The 20581-nt window shown below is 41.7% G+C and overlaps 1 protein-coding gene across 2 annotated transcripts; it reads right to left on the bottom strand.

Annotated features, from left to right (window-relative positions):
* Positions 1-2206: 2206 nt before the first annotated feature.
* Positions 2207-12560, bottom strand: SNRPD2 (small nuclear ribonucleoprotein D2 polypeptide). Of its 2 annotated transcripts, none has more exons than XM_085625681.1 (4): positions 12419-12560; positions 11687-11876; positions 9302-9481; positions 2207-2686 (listed from the first exon to the last, which is right to left on the bottom strand). In XM_085625681.1, coding segments are annotated over exons 2-4 (357 nt in total). In that variant the 5' UTR covers positions 11689-11876; positions 12419-12560; the 3' UTR covers positions 2207-2511. The 2 variants fall into 2 exon arrangements, with proteins under 2 accessions (XP_085481807.1, XP_085481808.1); XM_085625682.1 differs by having other exon boundaries at positions 12346-12512.
* Positions 12561-20581: the final 8021 nt, after the last annotated feature.

A 20581-nucleotide genomic window follows, 5' to 3' on the forward strand; every position in this document is an offset into this window, starting at 1 on the left:
TGAGTGAGGGGTCTTTTTAAGAAAGAAATTTCCTTTCTTGAGCTCCACTTTCCAAATACCATTAAGACAGGCCTCTGTCTATTGGGTATACTCTGTAGGTTTCATTCATGCCAATCTGATCATGAAACACTTATTGTTCTTAGCCTTTTAATTGTAGGTATCTTATAGTTTTAAGATAATGGAATTGTAGCCACACAATCGAGAAAGCGTTTTTTTGTTTTTCTGGATTCATTAGATTCGAAAAAGCACTTACATTGTTCTGAATATTTACTGTATTTCCTTTACTTCATTTTGGTGGCAGACTATACAACAAAGTCTTGAATGCCAATTGTTTAAGTATCTACCCATAGATAAAATAATTAATGAAAAATAAATCCTTCCAGGAATACCATCAATTAATAAGGGTCAAGAGTTGTGTGTTCTTCTATGCACTCAAAATTCCTTTAGGGAAATGCTTAAAATTGTTAAACTCCAATCTTACCCTGAGAGGAATGTGTAGTTTTCTCCTGATAACCACATTCTCGGCAGCACATTATCGGCATACTTTTCCACTAAGATCAAGAAAATCTAGGACTCGTTAACCCCACCACTTCTCCCAACCTAATAGAGAAATCTAAAAGAAGCATCTGTATTTAGATATACATTGACTAGATTCCAGGCTGCTCAGAATCAAGGTGAAATCTGCTCTTATTTCCACAAAGTATGGGTTTTCTCTTTACCTATGCCTCCAACACCCAAATATCTCCATCAGCCTGCAAGTTAGTGGTGCCTTACCTCGCTGCACTCAGTAACCTATTTCACAACCATGTCCCGAAATATTGGTAACAGGTGCCTAACTCTTTGCTCCCTACTTCTGCCAAAATCACAGAAGAGATGCTTAATAAACAATTGGTATCATACTTGGTATCTAATGCCCCTTTCAGCGAAGTGGACTAATTCATTCAATGCGATGTTCCCTTGAGGCTTCACACCAAGCCATTCTCTGTTTAATGTGCATATGCTCGCTCTGGCGGCCCTTACCAAGTCATTTGAATTTAAGATTCTATTATATGCAGGCGATACATAGATAATAGTACTGATTCCATAAGATCAGAGGATCTCAAAATCAAGTTTCAGAAATGCAGGCAACCTGGAAGCATGTTAACTACCTTAAAATCAACTTAAACAAGCATTGGCATAGCCAATAGGTCTCGCCTTTGGGACCTTATAAGTGTTTAGCCATGCAACAGTTGTATAACTAAACACTTATAAGGTCCCAAAAGCGAGACCTATTGGCTTTGCCAATGCTTGTTTTAACTGCTGCTATTGAAGCCTCACGGAGAACATCAAAGCGACCGTGTGGCCGAGCAAGTGATCGCAATCAAACATCAAAGCGGCCGCGCAAGAGAAAGTAATTGCGGTAACGCACGACGCGCCCCCCCCGCGCACATGCACTGTAGCTCTAGGCTGGCCTGGTAGCACTTTTTGGAGCCCACACAAAATGTCATGTCAGACCAGCGCATGGTCAGGCGAGACCTAAAAAGAGGTAAATAAGGGTTCTTGGCTCTCCAAACCATGCTTTGTCCAATGAATGGTGGCCCCATAGCCTAGGCACAGCTCAGTGAGAAAAATGATAATCTTTGATCAGGATTGATCTATATGTCAAAAGGGTAATCTTATTACTTGCTTTATCATACTCAAAATGATTAGAGGGCTCTTCAAGTGTGTACCTGAGAAGTCCCGAAAAGCCACAGTCCAAAATTGCTACCTCCAAAATTGGACTACGGCAATGCCTTAAATGTAACCATTTCCTCCAGATTCATAGCCCAACTTCAAAATGCTGCTAATACAGCCATCCATGACCCATCTTACCATGTTCGTATGGCACCTCGACTCCCTGCATTGGCTTCCGGTAAGGAAAAGAGCAATTTTCATACCCATCTGTCTGACCTACAAACCAATCCAGGGGCCTTGCCCACCAAACATTAGGATATTTACGCAGAGGGATGCTCCTAATCACCCATTGAGTTCAACAGCTAAACTTTGAGGTTCCCAAGATTCAAAGGCCACGCTGTGGTAGCTATGCTTTTTACTACCAGAATAAGAAATGAGCTCCCCATGCATCTCAGACTTTGACACTAATTTTCTGTAATTTAAAAAGAATATAAAAACAAACCCTTGCACATATTGGGTTATTCTCTTGTCGCTGAGTAAAGGACCAAAAAAAAGCAGTTCAAACAATTTTATTTAAAAAAAAAAATAAGACACTTCAGTAATCCAAAATGTACAGAAGTGCAGGTGAGTTTGGTGCTGGGAAAGAGAAACAAATGTCAATCCTCCAAATGAGGGTGGCCATTATCCGGAAACTCGTCTTTCTGTCCGACTGAGAAGGTAAATACACATCAAGGGGAGGAATACAAAATAGGAAACCAAGGATATAGGCTGTCATCAAATGCAATGAAACCTGCAATCAATTGTATCATAAGAAGGCTTAGTTGCTGCTCTGGGTGGATAATGGCTTAGGAGAGTCCTTTATTTGCCAGCTAGTAGAGGGTTTCGCAATACCACTATGACAGAATCACCTCGAAGGAACATTTTAGAGATGTAGCGATCCTTATTGACGGGCTTGGATTTCTTCTTGCCTTTTCCACTCTTAGGTACTTCAGTCCACATCTCCTTCACATTCTCGAGCACCATGTTACAGTGTCTGTAGGGCAAGACAGAAATGTCATTGGACTGTGAAACTTGCTTACAATGCAACATTACACCTCATGCCCTGACAGCCATGTGTACTGTATTTGTTTGATAACATCCACAACTGCTTCTACAAATACATAAACTAGAAAGTCTAAACCGGGAACTAGAGAAACCCCGTGTCACATTGCAAGTGCGTATTTGTAACAAACGATAAACATTTTTCCATAAAAAAGTACAAGGACCAATCACCACTGGAGCAGAATGGTCCTTGAAGACACAGAGTTTACTAAACATAAGAAACATTAATAGTTCAGTGTCTGGACTGGTAGTTGTACACTGCTATTGGTCCCGGCGCCTCTATACTCTGACAAATATACTAATTAGTGAACTCGCCAAGCAAGGCAATCTCACCCAAAAGAGACACAAAGCACATCTGCACTCATTGCAAGCTACACTTTAGTGCTTTCAAACTGCCTGTTGTCACCCTTCCAGTAATGATACAGCTTGCTAGAATGCCAGCTATAAATAAAACCCCTTGCCTGGGTTCCATTCCCTCCCAGAGTGAGAAAAAAATTGCTAGTATAAACATTTTCAGTGTCACATAGAAACACCTTGGTTAGACTACTCCAATGTCATACCCAAGATCACTTTTTTTGAGATAGCATAAACACCATTGGAAAGAGGGATGGCACACGTGCCCTCTCAGCTGAGATGCTTTAACAGTATTACTTAAGATCCTTGCATACAGAGCTAAAACACCCCAAACCCAGACTCTGAGATACAGGTTCAATCAAGTATCAAAATGTAGACTGATGCATTCCACTTGGAATGCTATCTATATAAATAGAGCCCAGTCAAAACTACTTCCGTTTTTGTATAACCCACTACACGCTTCAGAGTGGTCAGAAATAAAGGCTTAATGTAATTTCATCAAATTCACTACTTTAAGTTTGATTTTTACTGTTTCAGCAATATTTTCCATGTGCAGGAAACAATTATAGTTCACCAATCCAATACAGTCAGATCATTATTGTGCAGCACAATAGTGAGGTACCTTAGTGTTCAAATCATGCAAAATGTGATGCCCACAAAAAAAAAAAGAGGAAATTTTACATAGGGCTTAATAAAGAAGGTAAATGATGTGTGATGATATAGACCCCAAAAATTGGATGGCTACTTTGCCAATATAAAGTCATAAAAGTAAATGGCTGCGGCTATTATTTGTATAGCTATCATGATTCTAATGTTAGGTATCCATCACATCACATTTTTCTGGTCTGGAATGCCAAAAGTTGTAAAAATTCAGCATTTTATTGACTGCTGACAAAGTATGAGAACTTCATGGATCCAGTAAGTAAATACCTTATGATGTAAATAAAAACGTATGTGGTACTGCCCTTGTAAACTAAAATTATTTTTTTTGTTGCAGGTTTCTGAAAGTGTGAGATTATCTGCTGTGAAGGAGTAAAAAGGTCTACCGAAAGATGAATTTGTAAATATTAATGAAGATATTTAGTACACAAAATGTTGGAACTGAGATTGATTGGGATCTGTGTGTATTGTGTCAACAAGATTTACCAGAAGTTTTAGTGTGCCCAGCTAATAGTAAATGTTCTGATAAAGAAATTGGGTAAAAAAAGTTTGCTTGATGGCCTGCCAGCTTTTGACGAAATCAAAGCACTTCCATCAATCATCAAGAGAAAATTGTTTAAACAATCATGATGTAGTTTACCTACTGGTAAATATAAACTGTGGGAAATTCCATAAAAAGTGTAGAAACAAAATTTGCCTAACAAACTTGCAAGGCTATTGAAACAGACAAAAAAAAAAATAAACTAAACTAGTTCACAAAAGTGTACGAGAATAATTTAGTGTATGCATGCCTCAGTTATAGTCGAATTGAAAGATGCGTGTTTCTTCAGTGACGAAGAGTCCGGGATAGAGATTATAAACGTGCGTAAACTTGAATTGAGTAATCGAGTTTGAGATGCTGCAGTTGCAATAAGGGATTCAAAAGTACTTGCCAAGTTAAGTGGTGGCAATATGGTTGCGACAAGCAAAACGCCACAAAAAGTGTCATGCTAGTTTTGATAATCGGCTTTGGCAAATACAGAGCAAAGAAAAAAGTAAAGATAACAAATTGACATTAATCTATGGCATGATATTTGGTGAAATGGTAAACTCTTGAAGATAACATTTCAAAGTTCCAAAGTATTGCCGGTATTTACTAACATCAAATCACTCATATTTCATTGTATGATAGAATTAGGTGCAGAAAATGCAGACACATATGTACGCAGCAGATAATTAAAAAGAAAAGATTCTTGCATTCATACCAGAACTTCTAGATGAACCAAAAGTTAGGGATATTCTTCTAATACACAAAAATGATATAGGAGAAAATATATATTCAGTGTCTGCAAGGCCAATGCAGCTGCTATTATTCTAAAGGAAATGTTTCAAATGGAAGTGGATGAATTTATTGGACAGTTTCAGCAAAATTGTCAAGAAAAGTCAGTAGGGACAGCTATGCTAAATCTAATTTGAATGACAATGGAAGGTTGTAATATTTCAAATGACAGCACAGTAAATGATAAGAGGAATGCAGGTCTGTCAGTCTCACAGCTTGTTAGGTATCATACCAGTAAGTGTAAGAAGGCAAATCTTAAAGGAAAATGTACTAGCTATCCTTAGATGTTTGCTATGGACCACACCCAGTATGCCAGTTTTCATTAAAACGCTTGCCGAGCTGAAAACAAGAATTACAGATGTTTATGAAGAATCTTCAAACTGACTTTTTTGCTTTTAAACGCAGTGGACTATATTCCTGCATATCTCATGATCAGCTGCATGAGCAGTGTAACAAGGATATAGAAATCAGACGGCAGGCAGTTGGTATTCTTGAGGTCCTATCTTTGTATATTCAGACACATGTATAGAATATATATGGGTCACAAATATATTCTGTTGTACAATGCCCAAACAATGCGATGAGATAATGACTATAGAGTATGTCCAATGTAGGTTCATATTGGACGTAATTATGAGTGTGTACCTATTACATCACAAATGTGCCTCCAAAATAATACAATGTTAAGACAATACTATGTGACATTGTGATTATAAACTGTTAGCAATTGGATTAAGTTAGGTTTATGTTACAATGCGATGATAAACCTAAATAGGTTTGTGGCAATCCGAAACATGGCAGTCATGATGCATTGGTGATAATGTAATATGGTGATGTGAAGATGCAATCAGTGTAAGAGACAGGTTATGCTTTACATTGGATTTAATATGGAGGGCACGTAATAAGTCTTATTGACACTTCTAATCGATGACACATGGACTCCATCTTAGTATAGTACGCACGGTCACCATAAGCACACACCCCATTGTACTGTTTTTCACATCACGATATTAGATGTGATTTATGAAGGAATACAGAGGTTGGAAATATTGGACTATGGAATGCAGGAAGGAGATATATGGTTAAAGAAGCTGCTGACTTACATTCTGTTAGGAAATAGATATTCAAAGATGGTGGCCATTTTTCAAGACTGATCAGTGTATACTACACGAAGTACACATAGCGGATTCACATATGTTCACAATGAATTTATGTATGGAGGTGGTTTTACTATCCCACCCTACCAGAAAGTGGAGTAAATTCACGGCCAGGAGGTAGATTTTGTGTGTCATGAAAGTTTTTTATATTCTTGTGATTTGATTTTGACCTAATCAAAGATGGCGACCATATGAGGTAAGCTTCCACGCGGACCTTTGAGGCTTGTCCTTCACTATTACAACACATATGGGCGTGTTGGATGGCGCCAGATTAGAAAACTGTTTTCTGAGCTTACTCACTCTTCGTGATTCAGACTGTAAAGTATACGACTGGTAAGCATACAGGGGCCTATTATTTTTTAGGATGGGGCACATTGATATTTCAAGTAACAGGTACTGGCCATATTACCAATATTAATGCGGTTCTCTATAACTTGCTGTTTTAAAGCGGGGTGGGTTTGGTCTCTGAATGCCTGAGCCCATCCAGCAATAATTATAACGACTGCAGGCTGCTTGATAACAGGGCTGAGTACATTATGCCTATAATTTTACAGACATTTGGTTGTTTGTTCTATAGCGCCTGTGGCCACTTTACATATTCACAGAAAAAACTGAAGGGGGCACAATACCGACTTTACCGGAACGGAGGTATAACCGGCAATATGGTATTCATATGTCTGGACGATAAGGCATTTGTTGTTTTGGTGGTAGCACAATAGCAATAGAAAGTGTTGATTCCATGGTGTTGGTTCCTCCTTGTTTTAAAGACGAATATTCTGTAAAAACAGACAAGTACTTATTATGTTTCTTTGAAATATGTTGGACTAGCGGCGATAATACTTGACATTACCGGGCACGGAGTGGTGATAACCTAGGAAAACAGATTTTAAGACAGGCACATTATGGAAGACAACGAAGATGGCGGCAAACTATTTTGAATGTGTCAATTAGAACTTCTTCTGTATTTAAGATGATTCTATGAAACAACTTATATTGGTGCGCATGATGTATGTTTTAAGTCATATATTCACGATTTATGTAATATTTTGTGCACGGGTTTCCATACAGATTCACGGACAGTACGCGATATATGCATTAACACCGATGTCACTAAAGTATGGGTACCATCGGCAATGTAGAAAGTTCTAACATTACAAACAAGATGGCTTTCTCTATATTTTTTAGCCCAGAGGAAGCTGTAGGTTAATCCCTAATAACGACAAAACATGTGTTGGTTGTATGGCTAGAAACAACAACAAACTGAACAATTAAAAAACAACTTGGAAACACTGAAATTTGATTATATCTATATGGACTGTATACATTATATGCAAGCATGTGCTTGAGGCCAAGATTATTATTTTTTTTAATTTTATTTAACCCCTTGAGTGCCCATGACGAGATGGTCTCGTCATGGGCCGCGGTTGCGCTGTGCCCATGACGAGACTATCTCGTCATGAACCCCGCCCGCTAATTCAACGCCCGGCACAGGGCGGGGCACACAAGGGGTTAAAAGGCTCCAATGGCTCTATGGGAGGCCATTGAAAAACTTATTTGGTGCATAAGAAGGGGGCACCCCCCATTAATATTAATGCCATCTAGGATGGGTGAAGGTTGCACCCTTTAAGGAACTCCTCGCATCTATTAACACTATCAAATACAAATATCAATATGTCTACAAAGAACAATTTCAGCTTTTTAAGTACTTTTTGTGTTCATGTATGAGTGAGACGACCTTTTTGTATTTAACCCTTGCAAATTTTACATGCCGAATACTCTATTTACATATTTAAAAAGTATTAATGAGGTACATACGATATTAACGTGTTAAAATACGTTAATAAAAAAGTAAAATAATTCACATAATGTGATGCATAATTCAGTCAACCCAGATACATAATTTGATCCTTGACTTGTGCTCAATTCCAGTGGACCTGCTAGAGAGTGCATTATCTCAGCCAGGCATTTGAGTTTGCCATGAAACCAGTTTGCTACATTCCATAAACCACTTGGGACACCTTAGCCATAACATCTGTATATGTGATAGGCTGTTCCTAAGGAACCTTGACAAAAGCTGAAGAGAAGACCAAACCACCAAAGCTTTGTAGAAAATCCAAGGTAGCATTTCAAAAGCTGAAATAAACAATGCAAATAGATAATTCATGAACACACTAGATTGCCTTAGTGACAGTTGGTGATGCAATAACCACCTCCGAAAATTTGAATAGCTAATATGAGCTACAACTGTAGATCGCGCTATGTCGCCAGAGCCAGTTTTAGTCAAAAATGATCAAATGAATTACCCACCTACCAACCACATTAATATCACTCCATGGTCAGTAACAACGCACTTCTGGAAGCTCAAGCTATGGCCAATTGCACAACTCTGACAGGTTTCCAACAGCATAATGATATAGATTCCATATAATCCCAAAAATGTGCAATCATGTTATAATTTCTAATGGAACTGGAATAGTGACCAATTACACTGTAAACAGTTCTAACAATGGTCAGTAACAAAAGCATCACTAACAGTTTAAGCCATATATTGACACTGCAGAATTAATCAGCATTTGGCAGCGATGACACCACAGGAATCCTGGAAGCATCGGTCAGGTATATGGATGGCAGTGTACTGGAGGAAGCATTAGTGGGAGTAGATAATACCAGGATACCTCAGAGACAGCCAATGGTACCAGAGGAAACATTCAGAGCAAACAAAGACAATGTAACTTTATCTGCCTCAGAACTAGCAAAGCATAAGTTTATTTGTAAAGTGCTGCTTCATAACTGAAGCAGTCTTGGCACTGATAAGATGTAATTAGTTACCTAAAAGAAAGAGAAAGAAACTTCTAAAAGAGCAGACAACATGCACATGGCAGTACATTCACCACTTAAGTAACATTAAGCCAACGTCCCACTCTTCAGACATTCATGGTTACCAACTTCAGGTAGCAGCAGCTATGGCAGACCCAGGAGCACATCATGTAGCTTTAGTCTCTGGCCATCAAAGATGCAGCAGAAAACAGTGGCTTAATTTCTCAGAACACATTCTTACCTATCAAAAGCCTTCACTCGCCCAAGCAGCTTCTTGTTGTTGCGACAGTTGATAAGAACTTGTGTGTTGTTCTTAACAGACTGAGTTAATACAGAGAGGGGGCCAGTGTTAAACTCTTCCTCTTCACGTTTTTGCAGCTCTTCTGGGGTCATCTCACTCTTAGGCTTATTTAAGAGACTCCTGCATGGTGCAAAAAGAAACAATGGTTAACATGCCAATGAGGACAAACAGTTGGCACATACCCGATAGAATATGAATGTGCATGGATGGGGTGGAAAAGGGCTGTGGGAGGCAGCACACATGCTAAAGTACGACGCAAAATGGTTCGAATGTTGAGTCTATGAAGCCCAACAGAGGTAAATGCCTGGGGATAGGGGGTATGAAGTGTATAAGCACAAGAGAAAGTATGCACGGAGGGAAGATACACAGAAGGAAGAATCTATCGCCAACATTTATGGTGGAGACCCCTGTCTGAATATCACTATGCTTAATAAACAGGTAGACTATGTTTCACCTAATTTTAGGATTTCAAGCATAGACATCTGTGAAGCTATTAACCGTCGTAAAGGCTCTGGGAATCCTGGTGTGAATGGTATTACAATCACGTTGATTGAACTAAACCCAGAAGTCTGGACTACTTTATACTCACTCTAAATTTATATTCTTAGAAGCAGAGTCTTAGAAAAAGGGCCAGGTCCATTCCTCCCTACTTTAGCATACCTGCTCTCCCTGATTTTAAGGGTAAAATATATGCAAATTAATTCTGAAACATGTTAGTATGAATAGAAAGGAGACACTTTAGCATTGGCATAAGCAGAGTTTAGGCCTCAATCATGTACTACTGACATCATGGCTTTAATTTGTTTGTCTGCACATGCTGAATCAACAAGGTGGGTGGATGCGGAGAGGGATGCCTACTCAAGTTGTATGTCCTTTTGCGTGCTATATGAAGAGACTGCGTTGTCAGGTACAGCTGGCGAGGAATTACATTACTTGTAATGTACTGAGACGAGTTAAATCTATTGTAAAGGGACCTCTCAATCATTCTTGAGATCAAAATTGGGGAGCACAACCGGAGGTTTGGTAGCTGCCAAAACAGCAGAAGAGTACTAATTCAGGTTACAGAAACCAACGCCCCGGGAAGGAGTCATCAAAGGACCTTTCAATCCATTTAAGTGAACTGCATTAACCCAGCTAATAAAGCTTGAAACTTTTTGAGAAAACGGCATTTTCACTTATTCACCCATAGTATTTAAAGATCAACTAGAGAAACATTCAAGATGTATTGATTTTCTGTGGTTTCAATAATAAATCTGTTTATACTAAAATCATGTCGGACTTAACTGGCGTTATGCAGAACTTACACCACAAGTGTATATGGTCGAACCTGTAATGTTTCCGGTCAGAGAAGCTTGTATCACATTTTACTTTCGAGAACTGTTGACGAAACTTTCACCGTGGTTGTTTTCAGCTAGCAAGCACACAAATGCTGCAGACCATGCAAGATAGACCAATATTCTGAACCCCCAAATTAATTAGTTGTTCCCATTTACCAATCATTCGTTTAAATATCTTCAAACAATGGTAGTAATTCGAAAGGGGTGAGAACAACAGAATGGGCTCAGCCGTTGCGAACTATTTGGGGAGTCCTTGAAAGATGCTGACTAGATGCATTTAAAGAATCATTAAAGTGGTGAATAGGAGTGGAATAAGCAAGTGGCGTACAGTGACTAACATATTATATTCTGTTGAGGGCCAATAAGAACTTTGCTGTTAGTTTGTAAAGCAGGCTGCTAATTGAAGTTTACCTAAATACCATCTGATAACATACTATGACTATTATACTGATATAAGGCTAAATTTAGCAACGAATCGGTGACATTGTTCAGGTTTTGTAAAGAAGGTCCAATAGGTCAGGTTTTTCAAAGAATGACCAATGTTTCCCTAAATATTTCGAATAGGTGGAATACCTAGTTTGTGGTAGAGACGCCCATTGATAACTCATTTAATGTTAGATTGGACATCTGGCTTATCCTGGAACCTTGGCGCACAAAGGTGTGTTTAATAGGCAGGGTAATAAGTCGGCATAGCCTATCTGTTGCTCTCGTATAAAGAAATATTTCCTACCCTCTCCCTCGGCACAAAGGCATACATCGATGCGGAAGGCGAAAAAGATCCCCGAAGAGGGCCGTGAATTAACGAATATATTTTTCCAAAGCTATAAACACGCGGTGCCTTATGGCGATTTGTGAGACGCAGAGCATCCCTCGCGCTCCTTTGTCCCGACATCGCCCAAACTGCTCCCTTCTATGCCCTATAAAACAGAACATTGATGCGTTCTTATACCACACGTCCCCCATTCCCAAATACCACTACCGTTCTTACATGATTGCTCTTTTCACTGGCGATCTCCGTTCTCAAGCACACACACAGCTTCACGTCTTCTCAACGGTGGCGCTTACAGAACAACTTCCGCTTCCGTTTCGTGTGGCCCAAACGATCGTAAGAGTAGTTCCAGATTATGGCTTGCCTCGCCACCATGTTGGAATGTTCTTGTAGAAACGGGCCCGTACTTCTGTGAAGCAGTAGTATATTATATATTTGTCGTATTACAACAAATCAGTTTTGAAATTCTTAACACATCATATTGTCATGCATATTTATGTTGAACAAATATTCATTGTTGTTTAATATCAACATGAAATTTTTTTTAATTTCAAAGGATCCCACAGACCTGGTTTGAATAATAAAATAATGCAGTTTTAAGATGGGAAATCTTATCGATAACATTCAACTACCAGGTCTCAGTCGTTTCATTAGAAGTTGTCCCCTCACGTCTCATATTAGACCACATAAATAGTCTGTCTTCGTGTTCGATTTGCCGCTGAGAAAGGGGATGGCGTGTTTCAGAAATGTGACGTAAGGGCTAAGGATGGTAAATTTCAGTAACGAAGGTAGAAAAGGGACAGCATCCGACCGCTGCCATGAAATATAATAGAAATCGATATTTTCGGGATAAAAAAAGTAAACGAAAGATGGCTAACCTCAACATTTTGCAAACATTTTTGATTTCCAAGATCTCTTTTCACGTAAGAGAGTAGCCAGAAAAATACACACCCGTAACCCTACTTGATCATGTCACGAATATATCTGAGCGAGCGGGTGAAGCGGCGACCGGCCGTAGTTGGGGCTATTATTCTATGTCAGGGCCGGAGGCTCCGATTATGCTTCTCATTTCTTTACAAGGAAATGCTCAGCAGCCAATCAGCTTTCAGTAAAAAATAATAATACTACAATACCCATGAACACTCTGGGTATCACCTGACAACCATAGAGAATCCCCTATAAATGGACCATAAGAGAATACTACAACTTCTTTATTTGCTGCCCCGCAGCCAGTTAAGTGCTTTACCTTCCTACTATATTGTTCTTGGAATTTGCATTTATGCGCTTTATTGCACTGTATTTGCTTTGAGCCGCTACCTGTATCTGTTTTGGTTGCCCGCTGTGGTGCTGTTTGGGATTCGGAATTGTGCCGTTTGCGCTCGTCGCGTTTCCCGATTCGTTTTTTTAAGTCTCGCCTGACCCAGCGCATGCGCTCGTCTGGCGAGACATTTAGTAGGTGGGTTTAGAAAGTGCTACCTAAATTTTTTTGTGCTGGCGACAAGCTACAGTGCATGATGGCGTGCACGCGCACAGCTGCTCCCCGCATTCCCCCCTCCCTTCTCGCCCAGCCATCTGCCTTTCCTGCACTTGCCTTCAGCACCATACCCCTTCCCCCGCTGCTGCGCGCGTATCCCTAGCGTGCGTCATCGCGATCACTTTTGCTTTTAGAGTCATCGCGATGAGGGATTCTCAGTGTGTAAGTGCTTTTCCTTTAGCCGCGGCGGGCGCTCGCGCACCACCCCTCCCCTGCTGCGTCTCCATTAATTGGAAACATATGTGCTTTCACTTTAGCCGTGGCCGGCCCTCGCGCGCGCACCACTTTTGAATCCGGCCTTTTTGTCTCTGGGGGAGGTAAAACACTCTGTGCAAAGTTAGATCCACTCTTTTTTATGTTCAGAGGAATATTTATCTTCCAAGAAAATAAGCAGAATACAAAAAGCTGTAACCAAGTCAAACTGTACAATTTGTATCAAGTTTTCGTCTTAAAGTAATGCCTTCTGCCTTAACGCTACGCGCACCACCCCTCCCCCCGCGGCGTCTCCATTAATTGGAAACATATGTGCTTTCACTTTAGCGTCGGCGGCCGCTCGCGCACACACCACTTTTAAATCCCGGCTTTTTTTGTCTCTGGGGGAGGTAAAACACTCAGTTTATCTGTATCAAGTTTTCCTCTTCAAGCAATGCCTTATGCCTTAACGCTATACAGTTGTTTTATATTCCAGTACACATCCATGTTCGGTTTTGCTATTGTGTTATTATCCCTCCTGGGGTCTACATTTTCTAGCGCCTGTTACAACTGTCAAGAAATGACTAGACGAGATGAATAGCTCAGTCTTTATTTATTTGAAAAGTAGCGTGTTGTGCTTCTTCGTCCGTGGTATATGTCACATTATGCGCTCGCTGATCGCTACATGGCGTGCCATGATCACTTTGGTTGGAACCGTAGAAGCTTCGTTGCATATAGCTCTCATTGGTGAAGAAAGGCTTATTTGAGCTACTGGATTTCTTTGCAGCAGTGATCTCACTATCTAATGGCAATGTGGGGACGTTGGCCAATTGTCGCGATTTACACTGACCTTCAATCGCTTTCTTCATGCTCCCATTTGTGTGTCTTCTGTCTCTGTGTTCATGTTATCTCCGTGCACATTCTGTCTGATTACTCTGACCCGGTCTTTCTCTCCTACTTCGCTGTGCACTTTCTGCTTCTGTGTGTTGCCTCTGCTCCATCAGTCTATTATCTCATATAACTTCTGTTTGAGCTCCTTGTGTCTGCCTCTCGGTGCCCTTTATGTGTGTCTCTTTGATTTATGGAGTCTCTCTGTACCCCTTTTGTCTCGCAATGCTGCTTCTCTCGTTCTAAGTAATTTTATTTGGTCTGTGCCCCTTCTGTCATTCTGTTCACTCTCCGCTTTTTACGTCAGTCTTCATTTCGCTTATGTTTCTCTGTTTCTTCAGTCTCACAATGCCCATTCAGTGGTCTCTTTTCAGTCGTTTGCTTTCCTGCTCTTCTCTCTGCCCTCTTTTTTTCACTATGGCCCTTCTTTTTGTCAGCGCCCGTCTTTGTCACTGTGCCCTTCTTTATGTCTGTGACCCGTCTCCCGTTTTATACCCCTTTTGTTTCTCATTGTCTTTTCTTTTGTTCTGTGCCTCTTCCTTCACCTTGTTTTGTAAGCCAATGTGCTGTCAGCGCTAATGCATGCCCTCCTCCCGTGTCACAGTCCGGGTATGCTATTTGCGTTTTTATTTTCTGAATGTCTGTATCCCGACACCCTGCTCCTAGAGTGCACAGAAATGCTCAACTTCCTACGGACACACAGGGCAGGAGCAGCACACATGGGCGCCCCTCCCCCTTACAGCAGGACTTCCCTCCCCTCCCTAAATAGCTCGAGCTTGGCTCACGCATCCAGTCTTCCTTCCAACAGTAAGTTTTAGAAATCCCCACGCGTTTTCTCTTTACACAGACATTCTTTCTCTCAAACACTGTCACAAAGATTTTCTTTAACTGCGACACACTCTGACACTAATTCTCTCACACATGGTTCTCTCGGTCACGAGCTCTCTCTCTCTCACACACACACATACACACACACACACACAGACCTCTCTCTCTCTCACTCACACACTCTCACACACATAAACACATTCTCTCTCACACACACTGACACTCTGTCTCACTCACACTCTGTCTCACACACACACACACACTCACTCTCACACACACACACACACACTCTCTCTCACACATATTCTAAATCTCTGTCGTCCACAGGTTCAGAGCCCCATCCCTGTGAGTGCACAACCCCACTAGCCCTTGCCGCGATGCCAATTCCGCTGCACATGCAGTGACTGCACAGGTTTCCGCACCTCGACTGACTTCTTGAGTCTATGCACCCGCCTGTCCCTCGCAGCCATATGTCCCCATTTCCAGTGGTAATTACTTTCAAGACAAATACCATCGCGATTTACTTTTCTTCATCTGGCCATTATGTGAGTTGACACCTCCATCCTATCAGCAGAGCGAAACGCTGGCACAGAAGGTGCAGAGATCCGATTTCTACATTGAAATGCCTCCACTCAATTTCTCACTGACATGCAGTTTTCCGGATAAAACTAAATAGTGTACAAACAATAATGTTTTAAAATAGAGTTTCTGCACATATGTTTCATTTGCACTTCACCAAGTAAAGTTTTCTGATTTGTTTTGTTCTGTTTAACTCTTTGCATCGCACTCCTTAATTACAAAACAAATGTGCTTTCATAATTCCTGATATATTTTGTATTATTTGTAATATTTATATACTGGCTATTTACTTACGTGTTATGTGTTCGAGAAAAAAACTGGCATCTTCAGACAGCTCACTTGACAAAAACCTATAACTGTAGTAAGAGAAAGGAAAATAAACTCAATTTTCAAAGCAGTAATTAGTAAACAAGCATTGGCAAAGCCTTTGGGACCTTACACGTGTTTAGCCATTCAACACTTGATGTTGTTGCACCAAGGATATTGTGCTGCATAACTACTTATAAGGTCCCAAAAGCGAGACCTATTGGCTATGCCAATGCTTGTTCTTCACTGGCGCTTACTCCGCTCATTGTTCCTTTTACACTTTGTTGCAGGGAGCGTGTGTTCGCCTCCCCGTTCTTATCTTAAAGAACTACCGTCCGATTGCTGCACTTCCTATGGCGGCTAAGGTCATGGAGAGTGAGTTAAACCGGGTCCTAACCGAATATTTGGTCTCCCATGATCAGCTTGACTCCTCTCAGCACGGTTTCCGTGCTCAGCACTCCACGGAGTCAGCACTCCTGGTGGCAGCGGAGAAAATTCATGGTATAGTGGACGGGGGAGGCAGGGCAGTGCTGGTGATGTTACATTTGTCAGCTGCCTTTGACACTGTCAACCACACGGTGTTGAGGCGGAGGCTTCAGGAGATTGGTGTGCAGGGAACCGCTCTGTCCCTCCTTTCCTCCTTTTTGGAAGGTAGGGAGCAGAGTTTACTATGGGATGGTCTGCAGTCTAACACTTTCCATCTACCCTGTGGGGTTCCTCAGGGTTCTGCCTTATCACCAACGCTTTTTAACTTCCTATATAGCCCCCCTGGCCAAGCTCATTAGGAAATATGGTTTAACCATAATTTCCTATGCCGACGATTCCCAGCTCATAGTCTCGACTGTGGAACAATCAAACGATGTGGCTTCTAATTTTCATAGCTGCCTGTCTGAGATTATGAGCTGGATGCGGGAGAGTTTCCTGAAAACTAACACAGAGAAGACGGAGATCATAGAGTTTGGCCAGGGCAGCCCCGTGTGGAATGGATCTTGGTGGCCGGTGGAGGCGGGGGAGTGCCCTAGTCCTGTGCATAAAGTCAGGAACCTGGGTATGCTCTTTGACAATCAGCTCAATTTCTCAGCACACGTCAGCAACCTCGCTTCATCATGTTCCTTTTTAATAAGGACTCTGCGGAAGATTCTTCCTTTCATCGAACCTGACCTTCGCAAGACGGTGGTGGTGGCTCCTGTATTATCGACACTTGACTACTGCAACGCCTTGCTATTAGGGATAAATAAGACTCAGATGAAGAGGTTGCAGACTCTGCAGAATGCTGCTGCAAGACTTCTGATAGCTGTTCCCACAGACCAATCTATCTCTGGTGCCATTAAAACATTACACTGGCTCCCTATCCAGCAGCGTATAGAATTCAAAGCTATGTGTTTAGTACATAAGGCTATATTTGGAGGAGGAGCCAAGGATGTTCAGAAGCTTTTCATTCCTTATGTACCCGGCCGGGTCTTAAGGTCCACTACACAAAGCCTCATCAAGATAAATCGGATACGCAAAGTCAGAAGGGGTGGCAGAGCCTTCTCTTTCTGTGCCGCTAGTCTTTGGAATAAGCTTCCTTGCTCTATGATATCATTAGGCAATCATCAAGCTTTCAGAAAACGGTTAAAACATGGCTCTTTAATGAGACTCGCTGATGAAGATGATGTTTCTCCCTCTCTCTCTACCAGCGCCAAGACGCTCCGGCATTCGTTGCGCTACACAAATGACTATCCTATCCTATCAAGAGGGAGTTGAGATTGATTTTACACAAACAGCTTGTGTCGTTGAGATCTGTAGCTCGGATTGTCGGTCTGTTGGCTTCCTCGATTCAAGCCATCTTCCCGGGTCCTCTCCATTACCGAGCACTTCAGCGACTCAAAATCTGCCATTTCCAGAAAGGCCTCCGGTATGCGGATCAGATTCCTCTTTCAGAGGAAGCTAGGTGGGAGATGTTGTGGTGGTTAGAACACATGGAGTCTTGGAATGGGCGAGCCCTGTTCGGAGTGTCCCCGGAGGTGGTGATAGAATGCGATGCCAGTCGGTGGGGATGGGGAGCCCGTTGCGGTCAGATGTCCATGGGAGGCCGGTGGTCTCAGGAAGAATTGTCTCTCCATATAAATTGTCTGGAGCTTATGGCAGGGTCTTTTGCGATTCATTGTCTGTCTCCATGCATGACAAACTGTTGCATACTCCTCCGCATGGACAATGTGTCAGCGGTTCGGTATGTCAACAAATTAGGGGGGACAAGGTCCAAGATTCTGGCAGAAATCACCAAGGATTTTTGGCACTTTTGTCTTCAGAGAAACATCACAGTGATTGCAGAGTATCTTCCAGGTCACAGCAATCTGATTGCAGACTGGAATTCTCGTCACCTCCGGGACTTCAGCAATTGGAGGCTTCACCCTCTGGTATTCAGATCCCTGTCTCGCTTATGGGGTCAATGCCAGATCGATCTATTTGCCTCTCGCCTCAACACCCAACTTCCAATGTTTTTCAGTTGGCGTCCGGATCCGGAGGCTCTGTCCATGGATGCATTTCTGCAGGTCTGGCCGTCCCATCTGGATTATGCCTTTCCCCTGTTTGTAATGAACCCCAGGGTCTTAGCACGCATGAAGCTTTATCAGTCGGAGTTGATTCTGATCACTCCTCTGTGGAGGGCTCAGGCTTGGTTCCCAGTTCTTCTAGAGATGAGTTGTGCAGTGCCGCTCCTTCTTCCCCAGCGGTGGAATCTGTTGCTGGGCCCTCTCAACACTCCCCATCCACTGATAGTCAAGTCAACTCCTTCTGGTTGCATGGCAGGTTTCGGGGATCGCTGGCAAATCCCTGGCCTTTTGCGAGACGCTACCAGATTTATCAGCGAAGCCTGGTCTCCCAACACACACAAACATTATGCCACAGCCTGGAAATGATGGTGTAGTTGGTGCGATCAACGGGAGGTGGATCCCGCTTCAGCAGATGTTCCTTTGATTGTGAATTTTCTGGCATCAATTGCTTCTTCCGGTCTTGCATATAGGACTGTTAAAATTTTTCGATCTGCCATTTCTGCAGGCCAAATAACTATCAATGGCAAACCTGCTGGTGAGCATCCTTTGGTTTCTAACTTACTCAGGGGTGTCAGGTTGGTCAAACCACCTTGTCTGAAGTATGTTGATTTATGGGATGTTTCTATTGTTTTGTGTTTCTTGGAGGTTTGGCCCTCCAATAATTCTTTATCCCACAAACAACTTTCTGCAAAATTGACTGTTATTATGTCTGTTTTTTTGCAAACGCGTTTCTGATATTCGTGCTCTGGATCTTGCAGGTTGTAGATTTTCACCTGAAGGAGTTACTTTTGCTATATCTAGGCGCACTAAGTGTAATACTACCTTGGTTACTTACCCGAGTTTTTCCAATAATCCAAAACTTTGTGTAGTACAGTGTATTAGGGATTATGAGGTAAGTACTGCTCCATTTCGACAGGATATGCATGGTCAATTGTTGATTGCTTTGCAAAAGCCCTTTCGTCCTGTGACCCCAGCTAGTTTGGCAAGATGGGTGAGGTGGCTCATGAATGAAGCTGCTATTGATGTCGCCAAATTTGGTGCCCATTCAGTGCGTGGAGCTATGGCTTCCAAAGCTTTTTCAGTGGGAGTGAGTTTAATTGACATTATGAAGGCAGCTGATTGGTCATCTGACTATGTTTAAGACTTTTTATTATAAGCCTATTGTGGATATTGCATCTGTTGTGGTGGCGCAGCTTTGAACAAGCATAAGCCTCCGGTCCTGACATAAAATTCAAAATTTGCGAACATACGTGACAAGAATTTTCAATTCTATTAAGGACACGGAGGCGAGGAGTATCACACCCATTGTTTCTGTTTTTCATATGATTGTTTGCATTATCTGTTTTTCTTGCATATATATAGTATCTACTGGCGGTCGCCAGTAGATAGTTATAGTTAGGACCGTGTTTCCATAGGAAATCCGCAACATTCTATTTGGAATAACTTTGGCGCCGGTTGACGAATCCTCGCAAAATTTTCAAAATAGGTGGGGCGCTCTGCTCCGCTCCTACCCTGAAAGTCTCGGGGGGATTCGTCAAGCGGGGGCTGAGAAAAAAGGGGGGTCCCAAAACACGTTTTTCCCATGCAATTTTCCATAGGGACCTTTAGTCCAAGGTACAGCCCGAACGGCTGAACAGAATTACTTGAAATTTGGCAGAGAGGTAGTCCTCAGGTCAGGGAAGTGCCTTTTGCAGGTCTGGTGTCAATTTGTTCAGTAGTTCCTGAGAAAATCAAAAGTAAAATCATATATATATGTGGGCGGAGCCTAACCACACATCTCATCCTGAGATCTGATTGGCTGTCAGCACTTCATCCAAGAAGTGTTGGCAGCCATCTTGGGACCAATATACATGATAGCATCTCATTAAAAAGCATTGCAGTTAATAGAAGGTTTTAAGACTTTAGTTACATTATAAATAATTTGTTGATGGTACCATACTCATTTTAGGAATTGTGGTATGTTCTAAGGTGATTTCACCATGTGAAAAAGCCTTCTGCTGGGATATCATGATTGAGAGAAAAATATTTTCTCATGCTTTTCCCACAGAGGTTTGGAAGGTGATCTATAAGCTAAACTGAGAGCTTATTTTCTGTAAATTCACATTATCTTTCTCAGTCATGTGAGAATGAAGTCTGACTTTCTCAGTAAAACATGTACATCCAACAAGGGCAGAGACTGTCAGTTGATTCCTTTGTGTTCTACTGCAGCTTCGCAGAGTGTTCCAAAGAACAACTAGAGCGCTAACAGTCCTA

Source organism: Triturus cristatus, chromosome 9 (assembly GCF_964204655.1).
Source record: "Triturus cristatus chromosome 9, aTriCri1.1, whole genome shotgun sequence".
Classification (NCBI taxonomy): Eukaryota; Metazoa; Chordata; class Amphibia; order Caudata; family Salamandridae; genus Triturus; species Triturus cristatus.